The sequence below is a fragment of the Nicotiana tomentosiformis genome, chromosome 4 (genome assembly GCF_000390325.3).
Source record: "Nicotiana tomentosiformis chromosome 4, ASM39032v3, whole genome shotgun sequence".
Lineage (NCBI taxonomy): Eukaryota > Viridiplantae > Streptophyta > Magnoliopsida > Solanales > Solanaceae > Nicotiana > Nicotiana tomentosiformis.
The window spans coordinates 14,287,742-14,301,949 of NC_090815.1; the positions used below are offsets into that span (position 1 = coordinate 14,287,742).

Here is a 14,208-nt window from a genome sequence, read left to right on the forward strand (position 1 = left end):
AGTCGAATCCCACAGAGAATTAACCTACTAATCACAACCACTAGTTTCACAAGAATTCAAGTAATCAACCTTCAGAAATATTAAATAATAATTTGAGTGTTTACTAACTAAGAGCAAAGTATTTAGACAACTGTAATTTTATTACTAACAAAGCAAATGTTGTAGACAAGATTGAAAAAGTATAGGGTTTTAGATTTCTCCTATTATCGGAACCTCCCCGCTACGTTTCCTATAAATTCGCCCAAGTATTCTTTACCTATCGTGAGTACTTTGAGTGTCGTAGCTCTCTCTTGAGCAACTATCATAATTTACTAGACGTATTCTCTCGAACTACGCTAGCTGACACTAATTTACCGCTCACTACGATCGCACCAAGGTTTTATTATCTCTAATCCCACCTTTAAACCCTCTGTATTGATCTCTCAAATACGTTAGGAGTGGTGTTGTTCAAAAACTACCTAAATGCGTACTCTCTCTCGAGCAGTACACACTAAATAGGCACATTCAATTGAGGGTCCTTCAACCAACAACAATAATAATATACTTGAACAAGTAGAGAAAAGTAAATGGCAAATTTATATTAAACACAGTAGAAAAATCATCCTTCAATAGGTTCCATCAAACCTTAGATGAGAATTTAGCTACTAATAGTTATTTGCACAAATACAAGACTAGAATTCATAGCAATGGAAAATAGGAAGAAAGAGAAAAAAATGTGAAGTTGAATCCTTCTCCTTGCTCCAAGCGTGTTCTTGCCTCTCCAAAGTCTTTTCTCTCTCCAGAATAGTGGCTCCATCCAAAATCACATTTTAGGATGTATTTATAGTGGCTAGAGTTTGTATGGGGCGAATTTTCCTTCTTCTATTTTGGGTTGGAGAATCTGATTTTTTTTTCTCCGGTCCTGGTCTGGCAAAGTGAATGTTGCTTCGCTGTCCAGGACTTTTCTAGTTTCTTCTGCTTCAGTCCCGGTCTGGCGAAGTGAACCTCGCTTTGCTGTCCGGAACTTTTCTCTTCAGCTCCTTTTTTCACCAATTTTTCTCCTATTTGATCCTTTTCCGCATAAGTTTGTTCCTACACATAAGAAATGGGCATATTTTCACTTCAAAACAGATGTGAACTCCCGCAACTCACACAAGAATTAACACACAAACACACTCAAAATATGCACTTTTCATCCGTTATCACCACCCCACACTTAAACTCTTGCTCGTCGTCGAGCAACTTAAAATCAAGAGCATAGGCATGAATTACCTTTCAAAATATACTCAAGCATCATACCAATGACAATGGTTTATATCAATGATTAGAACCCCGCATATGCACTTGTCATACCTTTCCTCAAGTTTTAAACTCATGCCAAGATTATTTAAAATAATCATGTGGCTCTTTCTAACATCCTCGCCTCAAAACTTGACTCAAATGTATTCCACACCATGATAAGCTCCTTGTGCCAACTCAAAAATCAAGGTCTCTACCAATCCTTTGCAAATCATGTGCCCTTACCAACAAACCACAGAGAAAGTAGTTCACACACTCAATATAAGTTCAAGTATATTTTAAGGACTCTCAAATCGAAAGAATTTGCTCACTCTCACAAAAAAACTCTTATGCCACCCAAGTTCGTACCATAGGCTTGTCCGTAGTGTAAGTCTCTGCTAATCTAAACTTGCAAAGTCTAGGATTAAGTAGGACTTTATAGGTTGTAATGTAGGCTAAAGGACAGGTAGGAAATATTTGAGAAAATAGTGACTAACTCTCCTAAGTACTTTAATACACTACACTTCACTTTTAAGCATCTTCTTGTCTTGACCAATTCGATGTCTTGCCATGAAATCATGCACATTTAGGCCCTTCTTTATTAAGCACATCAACATATAGTTACTTACTAGCCCAGACAAAGATATGAGAGGTGTTATTCATTTTTTTCACTCTCCTTAATTTGATATTTCTGGCTAGTGTTTTTTTAATTTATACACAAGTGCATCTTTTCGGCCTTTCTATGATTCCACTCAAAAGCTACCTACTCTCTTTCTTTACTTTTCTAGGTACTTAAGTGCTTTCGGAGGTAAAGGTTTAACAAGATTTGACTAAGAACAAAGGGGATTCAGCTTATAATGTGGCTGCCAAAGAAAAGGTCTACATACTTAAAAGGGATTACTACGGATAAATTTAGCACTGGTAGACAAATATGCTAAATGGTCAATCAAAGAAAGCCTATATCGATTCCCAAACTTATAAGACTTAATTATTTCGCTTTGACTCACACACGGGACAAGTTCTAGACTAGCAAGGATGGTACAGAGTACACTAAAGTCTCACCTCACATAATGCACATGACTCACTTAGGAGCCCAGACCTGACTCACGAGTTAAAGCAACTAGCACAATCATCATAAAATTTCAGCACACGAAAATTTATCACAAGAGTAAAAAAATGAGCCTCGGTGTCAAAAGAAAGTCACATATATTGTCAAGGCATGTAATTATAGAGATCATGAAGAAAGTACTTAGTTCAAATGCTCCAGACCTAAGCCTCGATATAAAACATGTCAAAAGCACAAATTACTCAAGCTTCTTCCAATTCCACTGTCAGTTCAACCAGAAAACAAAATAAAAGAGAAACAAAAAAAATCTTTTTGTATTTTCCATTAGACTTTAGTCCCTCGAGAAAACTGTCTAGGTAATCCATCATCGGAAAAAGTCCACAATTCTTTACAAAGTTTGAAACAAATATCTACCTAAATATACCCTATTTAAGAAAATGGCATCCTCGTAAAAGAACTATGGTTTAAAGAAAATCTTGGATTAAGCCACTATAAAAAAATTACTACAATTATACCATTACAATGGCCATAAGAGTGATCATGCAATTCAAAATTTATCACTAAAAATTAAGCACATGCCACAAAAATTAGTCTAACACCTCACCCCACACTGAAGAATGTGCACTGTCCTCAGTTGCACAATATCACAAAAATACAAATAAGCAAGATCAAAAGTAGAGTGGGTGTCAGAAACTCCCTCAAAATCGCGGCTAGTCCTGGCTCCTCTACAATAGTGCCATCAGTAGCACTGGAATCAACTGTCTGGAGCCCCTTTGCATCAGTTTGTAACTTGATAGTTAGTCCGTATTAATTAACACAATTCAATAACATGTGGGTTAGGCAGCACCTCAGTCAAGCCTAAGTTGGCCGCAAATGATATTTGTCTTATAAAGAGCACAACTGAAGTTCATAAGACACCCAACGACCACCCCACACTTAAGATATATTCTTATTGCCACTAGAGGTAGGTTAGCTACTCAGACTTCACTAAACCTCACCAAAAAATTTATTCGGGCAATTCACTGAACACTTTATGTGCACAACTTTTGTTAAGCTTCATTGGTTCAATTTGCCAATAGTGTTATGACCTAAGTGAATGGGAGACCTTTTTTTAATTTTTTTATTTTATAAACTAACTAGAAAATAAAAAAATAGAAAAAAAATTAAGAAAATACTTGGGGTCGCGCCAGGACCGCACGGCATGGACCTGGAGGTGCGCCCCTTTACCTATTTAGTTGTAGCCAGTCCCGGTCTCGCGCAGCCACGGGCACTTTGCTGTCCACTCTATATTTGTTTTTCTCTCCTTTGGTCCTAGTCTCGCGAAGCGAGACACATTTTGCTGCCCCCAAAAGTTTTCTCCTCAACATTCTTGGTCTCTGTCTCGCGAAGCGACCTTCGCTTCGGTGCTGCCTCCCCACGTTCATTTTTGTTTTTGAAAAGTAACTGACAACTGGATGAAAATAAGAAAATTGGGTTGCCTCCCAACAAACTCTTGATTTAACGTCATGACAAAACGAATTACAACAAAATTATAGGTTGCCTCTTAGGAAGTGCCGTATTTGATGTCGCGGCATGACGCAGACTTTCCATATTATACTTCACTCATATATTGAGGTTCGTTCAATTATATCACATCTTTCTCTCCTTTTTCGTCACTCGTTTGAAGGTAGTATTTCAACCTTTGCCCATTCATTCTAAACTTGTCACGACCCAATTTCTCCTATAGGTTGTGATGGCGCCCAACGTCGCCGCTAGGCAAGTCAACAATGAAATAACTACGTGATTACTCCTTTTAATAGGTTTCCAAGTAATTTAAATTTCTATTTATTAAGAGATTTAAGAAGTAGGAAGTTTAATAAATAAAACGAAAACAATTGAGCGCAATCATCGATATATAAATGTTTCAAAGCCATAAGGTCTACTAGAGTGTGTGCCAAGACCTGGTATCACAAGTATATGAGCACTAGTAGAATATACAAAACTCTAACTACTGTCTGAAATAACATAGACAGAAAATAAGTACAAAAGAAAGGCTCTAGGTGTTGCAGAACGGCTCAGGAAATAACTCACCACTAGGCCTTAAGGTATCGGGGGATGCGCGCCGGTGTAACCTCCATATGCACCTGCCTCAGATCCTGCACGGTTATTATAGAAGTGTAGCGTGAGTACATAAACAACATGTACCCAGTAAGTATCAAGTCTAACCTCAAAGAAGTAGTGACGAGGGTCGACATCGACACTTACTATGGGCTAACAGCAAAGAAATGCAGAATTCTAAATAAGCATGGGTTATGTAAATAATAATGATAACTCAATAACAAGCAGAAAGTAAATAATTCTTTCAAGTATGGAAAGTCCCAAATAAATTTCTGTCTTATATAATCTTAGCCTCTCAAACCAGAGAAAAGATATCAAATATATGATTACACTCCGAGTGTTATCACGCACGATTATGCTGAGGTCGTACGACCCGATCCAGAATAATGTGTACACTGCTGAGGGTCGAGCGGCATGAACCATAGATACATCTATCTACTGCCGAGGCGTTCGGCCCGCTCCACAAGAAGAAAGAATACTTTATAAACAACCGGTTTAAGAGCTAATACAAGGCTAATGTACAATGAACAACTTTTATTAAGGGTCAAGCAACCTGCCAAAACTCAATAAGTAAAATTCGGTATTTTACAATTCCTCTAACAAGTTCTGATATAATTTAGGCACTTTAATTGACAAGTAGGGTGCAAACATTATAAGTATTTCATGATTCGTGTCCTAAGCTACCCGGACATAAGCATAGTTAGTAGCTACGCACACACTCTCGTCATCTCGTGCGTACGTAGCCCCCCACAATTAGAAGCAAATAACAATTTAAATGACCTATGGGGTAAATTTCCTCTTACAAGGTTAGGCAAGAGACTTACCTTGTCTCAAAGTTCGCTTTCCGGTCTCAAATTCGCTCTAAAGCCTCAACTCCATGTCGAAAAATCCGAAACTAGTCAAATGGTGTATAAATTAATCAACATATGTTTCAAAATTCATAATTTAACTATTAGAGTAATAATCAACCCAAATTGGAAGATTCTTAAAACTTACCCTCGTGCCCACGTACCTGGATTCTGAAAATTTTCGAAGAAAGTTGTTACCCATAATCTCACGAACTCAAATATATAATTTTTACTCAATCTCATAACTATTTTCGTGGTTAGATCCCATTTTATCAAAACCTAGGGTTGTTCATCTAAACCCATAATTTTCACAAATATTCATGTTAAAATCTACCCATAATCTATGTATTTAACTTACATTGGATAGAGATTACTTACCTCTAATAGCCAGGTGGAAATCTTTCTCTAGGAAGCTCCAAAATTGTCCCAAGAAGTGAAATAAATGAACCAAAAATGACCTAAGTCCGAAATAAATGGACCTCAGTGCCTCCAATACTTTTGCATCTGCGGTCCATGGGCCACATCTGCGGCACCGCTTCTGCAGAGAAAGGTCCGCCTCTGCGGAATTCCCCAGGCCCAGCACTGGCCGCTTCTGCGGGACAACATACCACTTCTACGGTTGGTCAAGTGCACCTGTGGGCTAGTCATCGCAGAAGCAAGGCCGCTTCTACGCGTGATTCTCCGCTTCTGCGACCTTTGACTAAATGCTCTAAAGCCGCTTCTGTGGCCACAAGCTCGGATCTGCGGGCTCCGACAACCCTTTTGAGTCCTAATTCTATCTGTGCATCGTCCGGATTGCACTCGAGACCACCGAGGCCTCGTCCAAATATACCAACAAGTTTATAAACATAAAACAGACTCGCTCGTACCCTCAGAACGCGGAAAACATCATTAGAACTAAGAATTGCAACCCAAAACCAATAGGATCAACTTATGAACTTCAAGTTCTTCCTACTCGCTCCAAACGTGCCGAATCATACCTAAACTACTCGGAATGACACCAAATTTTGTGTGCAAGTCTTAAATCACCATACAGAGCTATTCCCAGGCTCGTAATCCCAAATGGACCTTGATAATACCAAAACTACTCCAAACCAAATTTAAAGAACTTTTAAACCTTCAATAAGCCAACTTTCAACATTAAGCGCTGAAATACTCCCGGGTCATCCAAAACTCGATCTGAACACACGCCCAAGTCCAAAATCATCATACAAATATATTGGAACCGTCAAACCCCGGTTCTGAAGTCGTTTACTAAAAATGTTGACCAAAATCAAACTTAGCCTTTTAAAAGCCAACTAAGGAACTAAGCGTTCCGATTTCAACCTGAACCCTTCCAAATCCGATCTAACCGTCCCCGCAGGTCATAAAATAGTATAAGCACATACAAGGAGTCTTATTTGGAAGAACGAGGATCTAGAAAGCAAAATAACCGGTTGGATCATTACAAAACTTGTTCGCCCTATCCTCGGACTCAATTTCTGTAGCTCCATTTGAGAGCACCTGCACTACTCTGAATGGTCCCGACTATCTAGATTTCAGCTTACCCGAAAATAATATCAATCTTGAGTTATATAGAAATACCACGTCTCTAGGTTTAAAATTTCGCTCAAGAATATTTTTGTCATGCATCATCTTCATTCTCTCCTTATATAGCCTTGTGCTCTCAAAATCATGGTAAAGAAACACATCAAGCTCGTGCAACTCTTTGACTCTACCTGTACCCGTAATTTCCATATCGAGATTCAGTTGCCTGAATGCCCATAAAGCTCTATGCTCCAACTCTACGGGTAAGTGACACACTTTCCCAAATACCAGTTTATCTGGCGACATGTCAATTGGAGTTTTAAAAGCGATACGATAGGTCCAGAGTGCATCATCTAACTTTCTCGCCTAATATGTTCTCGTAGCATTCACGGTCTTTGTCAACACACTCTTTATTTCTCTGTTCGACACCTCTATTTGCCCGCTTGTTTGTGGATGATATGGGGTGGCAACCTTATGACGAACCCCATATTTTTCTAAAGACTTTGTGAAGGCTTGGTTGCAGAAGTGAGTGACTCCATCACTGATTATTTCCCTTGGAGTGCCAAACTGGGTGAGTATATTCTTTCTCAAAAAACCAATGACTCCCTTAACATCATTTGTAGGGAGTGCCACAACTTCCACCCATTTTGACATATAGTCCACAGCTACAAATATGTACTTATTGCTATATGAGTTGATAAACGGCCCCATGAAATCGATTTCCCATACATCAAACACTTCCACCTCCTGAATTGGGTTCATGGACATCTTATGTCGACGAGAAATATTCCCGGTCCATTGGCATTCATCACAACCCTTCACCCAGAGGTGTGCATCTTTGAACAATGTCGGCCAGTAGAAGTCTGACTTCAACACTTTTGCAACTGTCCTTACTCCCCTAAAATGGCCACCATATAGGGATGCGTGACTAGCCTGCAAAATAGAAGATTGGTCTGTCTCGGGGATACATCTCCGGATCATGTTATCAACATAAATCCTGAACAGATAAGGCTCATCCCAATAATACGTGCGACAATCACGAAAGAACTTTTTATTTTGAACAGAGGAAAGGTCATAGGGGACAATACTGCTCGCCAAGTAGTTTACAATGTCTGCATACCATGGCACTACCTCAAGGCTCATGGCCAACAGTTGTTAATCCGGGAAAGTCTCCACAATCTCTTCTATCTCAACCTTCTTCTCTGCTCCTTCCAGCCTAGGCAAGTGATCAGCCGCTTGATTTTCTCTTCCCTTTCAGTCACGTACTTCCAAGTCAAATTCTTATAGTAGTAGCACCCATCGAATCAGGCGCGGCTTTGACTCCTTCTTCTCAATTAGGTACCTGAGAGCAACATGGTCAATATAAACAATTACTTTCGAGCCTATCAGGTATGACCTGAATTTGTCAAATGCGAATACCACTGTTAGCATCTCCTTCTCGGTCACTGTGTAATTTAGTTGGGCACCACTCAAGGTTCTACTTGCATAGTAGATTGGGTGCATAACTTTATTTAATCGCTGCCCAAGAACTGCTCCCACAACATAGTCGCTTGCATCACACATCAGCTCAAAAGGTTTCTCCTAGTCAGGTGCCACTATGATTGGTGTAGTCACAAGCCTCTTCTTCAACTCCTCAAAAGCTACCCTGCAGTCATAAGAAAACACAAATGGGTGATTTTTTTCAAGTAGTTTACACAAAGGGTTAGCTATAGAAGCCGGCGTGACCAAGGCAAATTCATATGGCCTTGACGGAAGTGGGTGGAGGCAACTTCTCAATTACATCAACCTTAGTACGGTCCACCTCAATGCCCTTACTTGACACTAGGTGTCCCAAGACAATACCTTCATGTACCATGAAATAGCACTTTTTTAGGTCAGTACTAGATTAGTCTCCACACACCTCTTCAATACTCTTTTTAAATTCATAAGGCAGTCATCTAATGAGTTCCCCACCACTGAGAAGTCATCCATGAAAACATCCATTATGTCCTTTACCATATCTGTGAAGATGGCCATCATGCACCTTTGGAATGTGATGGGTGCATTGCATAGGCGAAATGGCTTTCTCCGAAAGGCATAGATGTCATACGGACAGGTGAACGACATTTTCTCTCTATCTTCTGGGGCAATAGAGATCTGGTTATACCTCGAGTATCTATCTAGGAAGCAAAAATGGGACCTCCCCGCCAATCTATCTAACATCTGATCAATGAATGGCAGCAGAAAATGGTCTTTTCGGGTGGCCTTGTTCTATCTTCTGTAATCCATACAGATTCGCCATCACATGATTGTTCTTGTTGAGATCAACTCGTTGTTCTCATTTTGCACTATAGTCATTCTACCCTTCTTTGTCACATATTGAACTGGGCTAACCCAATTGCTGTTAGAGATAGGGAAGATGATTCCCGCATCTAACCAATTGATCACTTCTTTCTTCACTACTTCTTTCATGTTAGGGTTCATCCTTCTTTGATGTTCTCTGGAAGGTTTGTGCCCATCTTCTAGTAGAATCTTATGCATATAAAATATTGGGCTGATACCCTTTATGTCTGCAATGGTCCACCCAATTGCAGTCTTGCACTCCTTCAGAACCTGCAAAAGTTATTCTACCTGCACATCTAACAAACCAGATGAGATAATAACAGGTAATGTCGAACTAGGTCCTAAGAAGGCATACCTGAGGTGAGACGGTAACGGTTTTAGCTCCAACTTTGGTGGCTCTTCAGTTGGTGGCTTAGCTGGAAGGGTCTTTCTTTTTTCTAAGTGTAAAGGCTAGAAATTGGAGCTCTCTTTTCCAATATCCTTGGCCTTCAAGGGCCAAAACCCACTCCGCCAAGTCCTCACCATCTATCTTTTCTAAGTTCATCAAGCAGACTGCGAGGGGGTCTTTTGCGTTCAGTGCCTCCTCTTCCTCCTCCAGAATCACATCCACAGCTTCAATCAAAGAGCAATTAGCAAACTCACTAGGTCGCCGCATAGACTTTTGCACATTCAACGTTATTTCTTCACCATTCTGTCTCATCTTTAGCTCCCCATTCTCTCAATCAATCAGAGCTCTCCCTGTGGCCAAGAATGGCCTTCCTAAAATTATGGGAATCTCTTCATCAACCTGGCAGTCCAGAATGACAAAATCTGCCGGAAACACAAACTTTCCAACCTGCACAAGTACATCATCAAGTATACCTGATGGCATTTTCACCGTTCAGTCGGCTAGTTGTAGTAACATGGATGTGGGTCTTGCCCTTCCAATACCTAACCTTTTATATATAGACAAGGGCATCAAGTTTATGCTCACCCCCAAATCATACAATGTTTTAGAAAAAGCATAGCTGCCTATGGTGCACGGAATTATGAAACTCCCTTGATCGGATAGCTTCTCGGCTATGGGTCTTGTCACGACAACACTACATGTCTGAGTCTGTGTAACAGTGGACAAGTCTTGAAAGTCGAACTTGCGAGGCATCAAGTCCTTCATCATTTTTTCATAACCATGCATCTCCCTTAAGGCATCAATCAATGGGATGTTCACCTGAATCTGCTTTAACATCTCCATGAATTTCTTATATTGCTCATCCTTATGATATTTGGCCAACCTCTGTGGGAAAGGTGCTGGAGGTCGCTTCTTTCTTGTGGCTTGAGTTAGATCCTGCTTAGGCACTTTTTCTAATACCTTTTCTTGCACTTTCTTAGTCTCCTTTGCAACCTCATTTTCTTTGTTTAGTTCCTATTGGGTTGGCTGCACTCTTACTTCTGTTAGCTCAGTTGACTCATCTACCTCAATTGGTACTGTCACAAGTATCTCAGTTGGTCGGCTCCCGCGAGCAATTTCTTGCTCTAAATCAAGATCTCTACCATTTCTCAGACTCACAGCCATCAACTGCTTCGGGCGCTGATCTTGTCCAATTTCATACCTCAATTCAAGGTTATAAAATGGTCGATTTCAATAATAGTACCCAACAAGAGTCGGGATCGATTTTTACAGGGAGTTATATATGGGAGTTAGGCGTATATATTGTAGTACGTAAGTTTGAACCACCTCAATTTACACTTCCACAAATTGGGGTTGATTCTATGTCTAATTTAAGCTAAGATTGCAAAGTTAAGAAATGAAACTAAGAAATTATTTTTGTTGTTTTTCAAATTTTGTAAAAAGCCTAGGGCTATGACCATCACCTAGGTGTTTGCCTTAGAAATGCTTGTTTTGTTGATCGGGGTGTATTATAACTATCAACCCTCAATTACCCACTCAATACCTCTCAGTAAGAGACTAATTTTGCCCAATTTGACTTTCTCAAGTCCAAATGGGTATTGCACAAAATAGTTGATAAAAGATCAAGTCGGGTTATTACTATCTCTAGGTTGAACCCTTTTAATTGGGATTATCAATCTCTAGATTGACCCAATTTCTTGTTAGCCAAGTTGTCCTAGACTAAATCTCTCTTTCTCAAGTAGAGGCTAAGTCAAAAAAGCATGAACTAATATTTGCAATCATTAATTCCACAAATTAAAGCATGAACAAGGCTAAATAATAAACACCCAACCATAAACAAGCATTAAGTTAAATACCCAAAAGGTTTACACACTAGGGTTGGGTCACAACCCTAGTTAAAATTTAGCTACTCATGCTTGAGATTGAAGAAATAGAAGAAGAAATGATAAATAAACTCATAGTGTGAAATCAAAATGATAAAATCTATGTTAAAATATCCCAAAATATTAAAAACTACTAAAAGAAGTAAAGAGAAATGGCTACTGTAGCTGCTGATGTCAAAAGTTGACCGAATTTCGTGAAACTCTTCTATTCATACAAAGCTGACAATTTCAGACAAAACTTCCCCTCGGGAGGTTCTGTGGCCGCACAATTCCATATGCGGTCCGCATATTTCTTCAACTTGTCAGGACTTGGAGTTTTGCGGTCGCATAATTCTGATTTGCGGCTGCGAGGCATTCTTTCTGCGGTCCGCAGATTTGTAACTGCGGTCGCAACTTGGTTCTGCGGTCCGCACTTTTACTTGTGTGGCCGCAAGGCACTTCTTCTGCGGCCGCACTTCTAAGGGACTTGGAACTTGGGAATTTTCACATTCTCTGAACTTTGTTCCTAGCCCAGATTTTACGGCCGCATAATTCATGTGTGGTGCACACTTTGCACAAAAGTTTGCTAGACTTTCCTTCAACATCTGCGACCGCAGATGAATTTCTATGGTCCGCACTTTGTGAGCTTTTGTGCCTTTTATTGCCTTGAGTGTAGATTACTCCTTTTTGAGTTGGATTTCATCTCGGGAGTCCATCTTTCAATATTCCTGCAATTTAGCACATTTCATCAGCTTCGGGAACACAATTCAATACTTTTAGACTAAAACAAAAGCCACAGGTGCTAATAAGTAGTCAAAATCCTCACTTATCAGGCGTTGCTCTTTTGGGTTAACATGTGTATCTGCAGGTAATGTCCCGTGAGGAAGGTTGTTAAGGTCCATGTATATTTTCCCTAGTTGAATATCAATGCCCTTGATAGCTGAGTCGTGTGATACTACCTTTTCGTGCATCTGGTGTGCTGGTGGACCTTTTCTTCCATTTTCTATTGGACCCAATGAGTTGTTGCAGCATTCCTTTAATTTTGAACAGCCCGTCATCTTGTCTCACTATCTGTTGTTGTTGAGGCTATTGATTAGCTAGCTGCTGATTTTGCTGAATGTACCTCTATTGCCTTTGGTAAGGCACAACTTGACTCTGTGGTCGCATAGCTCCAAGATTGTTATTGTTATTGTACTGTTGATGTGCTGGTCTATACTGCTGATTCTGTTGCCCCCAATTTTTACCATCTTGCAGTTGGCCTCCGTAATTTTCACATAGTTCATATTCTCTTGAAGGTTCTGATTGTCACTCTCACCACTCCACGAGCACACATATGGCTGGTTAATGCATGGTGTGCATAATCCTCCATTTGTCGTGTCAATTATGTGCACCTGTTTTTGGCCCGACTCATCAATCTTTTTGGTGAGGATACTCAATTGCATCATCATAGTAGCCATATTCTCAGCCATGTAATTGTTTGGGTCTAGAGCTACTGAGTGAACTACCGGAGTAATTGTAGAGTCCCCTGTCATCCATCATGAGTTTTGAGCTATTTTATCAAGCAAGACCTTACACTTTCTGAATGATTTGCTAAAAAATGCTCCACCTGCTGAAACATCAACATTGGCTTTCAAGCTGTCTGCCAATCCCATGTAAAACCTATGTCCCAACATTTGATCTAGAATACCATGGTGTGGACACTTAACCAGCAACCCTTTGAATCTCTCCCACGTCTCTTGCAATGTTTGGGCTGGTTTCTGCCTGAAGCTCAATATCTCATCAACTTGCTTGGCAGTCTTATTTGGTGGGTAGAACTTGTTCAAAACTGCTTGACTAATTCCTCTCAAGTAGTGATTGAGTTAATGGGGAGCGAATTAAGCTAAGTCTGAGCGCCTCCAGTCACGAAAAACGAAAACAATAATAGTTTGATTGCTTTCAGTGTCACATTCGACTGCCTTTGAGTGACACAAATTGACAGAAATTTTTTCAAGTGGTGCTATGGATCTTCAATGTAAGAACTAGAGAACAGTCCCTTGTTCTGCAACAGATGTAGCATGATGTTTGTGATTTGAAATGACTTTACTTGTATCTGAGGAACTGCAAATGCGGTTGCTATATTTTCAGCAGTGGGTTGTGCCCAATCATATAAGGATGCTTCTGGCATAAGAGGTGCCACACCTTGATTGTTCGGGTCATTCACATTGTTTCGATTGTTTTGATTGTCCAAAATGTCACCCATGTCTAATTCAATTTGTTCTCTTGGGTGTTGTTGTCGTTTGTCCTTCCTGTTTGCACGATTTAATGCCTTGAACGCTTTCTCATTATCCGATAATACTTCAAATAATTCACCAGTTCTTGAGCTGTTTCTAGGCATACACATGTAGCACACAAGACTACAAATGTTAAAGTTTCAATATAATGAATTTCAAGTCGAGAAAGTTGACTAAACTACGAATTCTAACAATTCTTTTAGCTGTAATTAATAACACCGTTAATTCCCCGGCAACGACGCCAAAATTTGATCACACCCAACTATGCCTCCTAAGAGGTTTGGTGGTCGTTGCAAATATAATCCGATTTACACGTTTGGAGTCGAATCCCACATGAAATTAACCTACTAATCACAACTACTAGTTTCGCAAGAATTCAAGTAATCAACCTTCAGAAATATTAAATAATGGTTTGAGTGTTTTAGAAAGCTGTAATTTTATTACTAACAAAGCAAATGTTGTAGACAAGATTGAAAAAGTCTAGGATTTTTGATTCCCCTTATTGTCGGAACCTCCCTGCTACGTTTTCTATAAATTCGCCCAAGTATTCTCTACCTATCGTGAGTACTTT

At 39.8% G+C, this 14,208-nt stretch overlaps 1 protein-coding gene across 1 annotated transcript; it reads right to left on the reverse strand.

Moving 5' to 3' along the window:
• Positions 1-9,835: 9,835 nt before the first annotated feature.
• On the reverse strand, positions 9,836-10,669 carry LOC138909297 (uncharacterized). Its single transcript, XM_070200481.1, has 3 exons — positions 10,571-10,669; positions 10,091-10,519; positions 9,836-9,952 (listed from the first exon to the last, which is right to left on the reverse strand). Exons 1-3 carry the CDS (start codon positions 10,667-10,669, stop codon positions 9,836-9,838), a joined length of 645 nt encoding a protein of 214 aa, XP_070056582.1.
• Between the last annotated feature and the right edge of the window lie 3,539 nt (positions 10,670-14,208).

Excerpts from the sequence above, each read along its gene's own strand:
- LOC138909297 (XM_070200481.1), bottom strand. The coding sequence starts at position 10,669 with ATGGCTGTGAGTCTGAGAAATGGTAGAGATCTTGATTTAGAGCAAGAA. Across the intron at positions 10,520-10,570 it reads TTGTGACAGTACCAATTGAG|GAACTAAACAAAGAAAATGA; the intron begins GTAGATGAGTCA and ends CCAACCCAATAG. Across the intron at positions 9,953-10,090 it reads AAACATTGTATGATTTGGGG|GTTGGAAAGTTTGTGTTTCC; the intron begins GTGAGCATAAAC and ends GTACTTGTGCAG.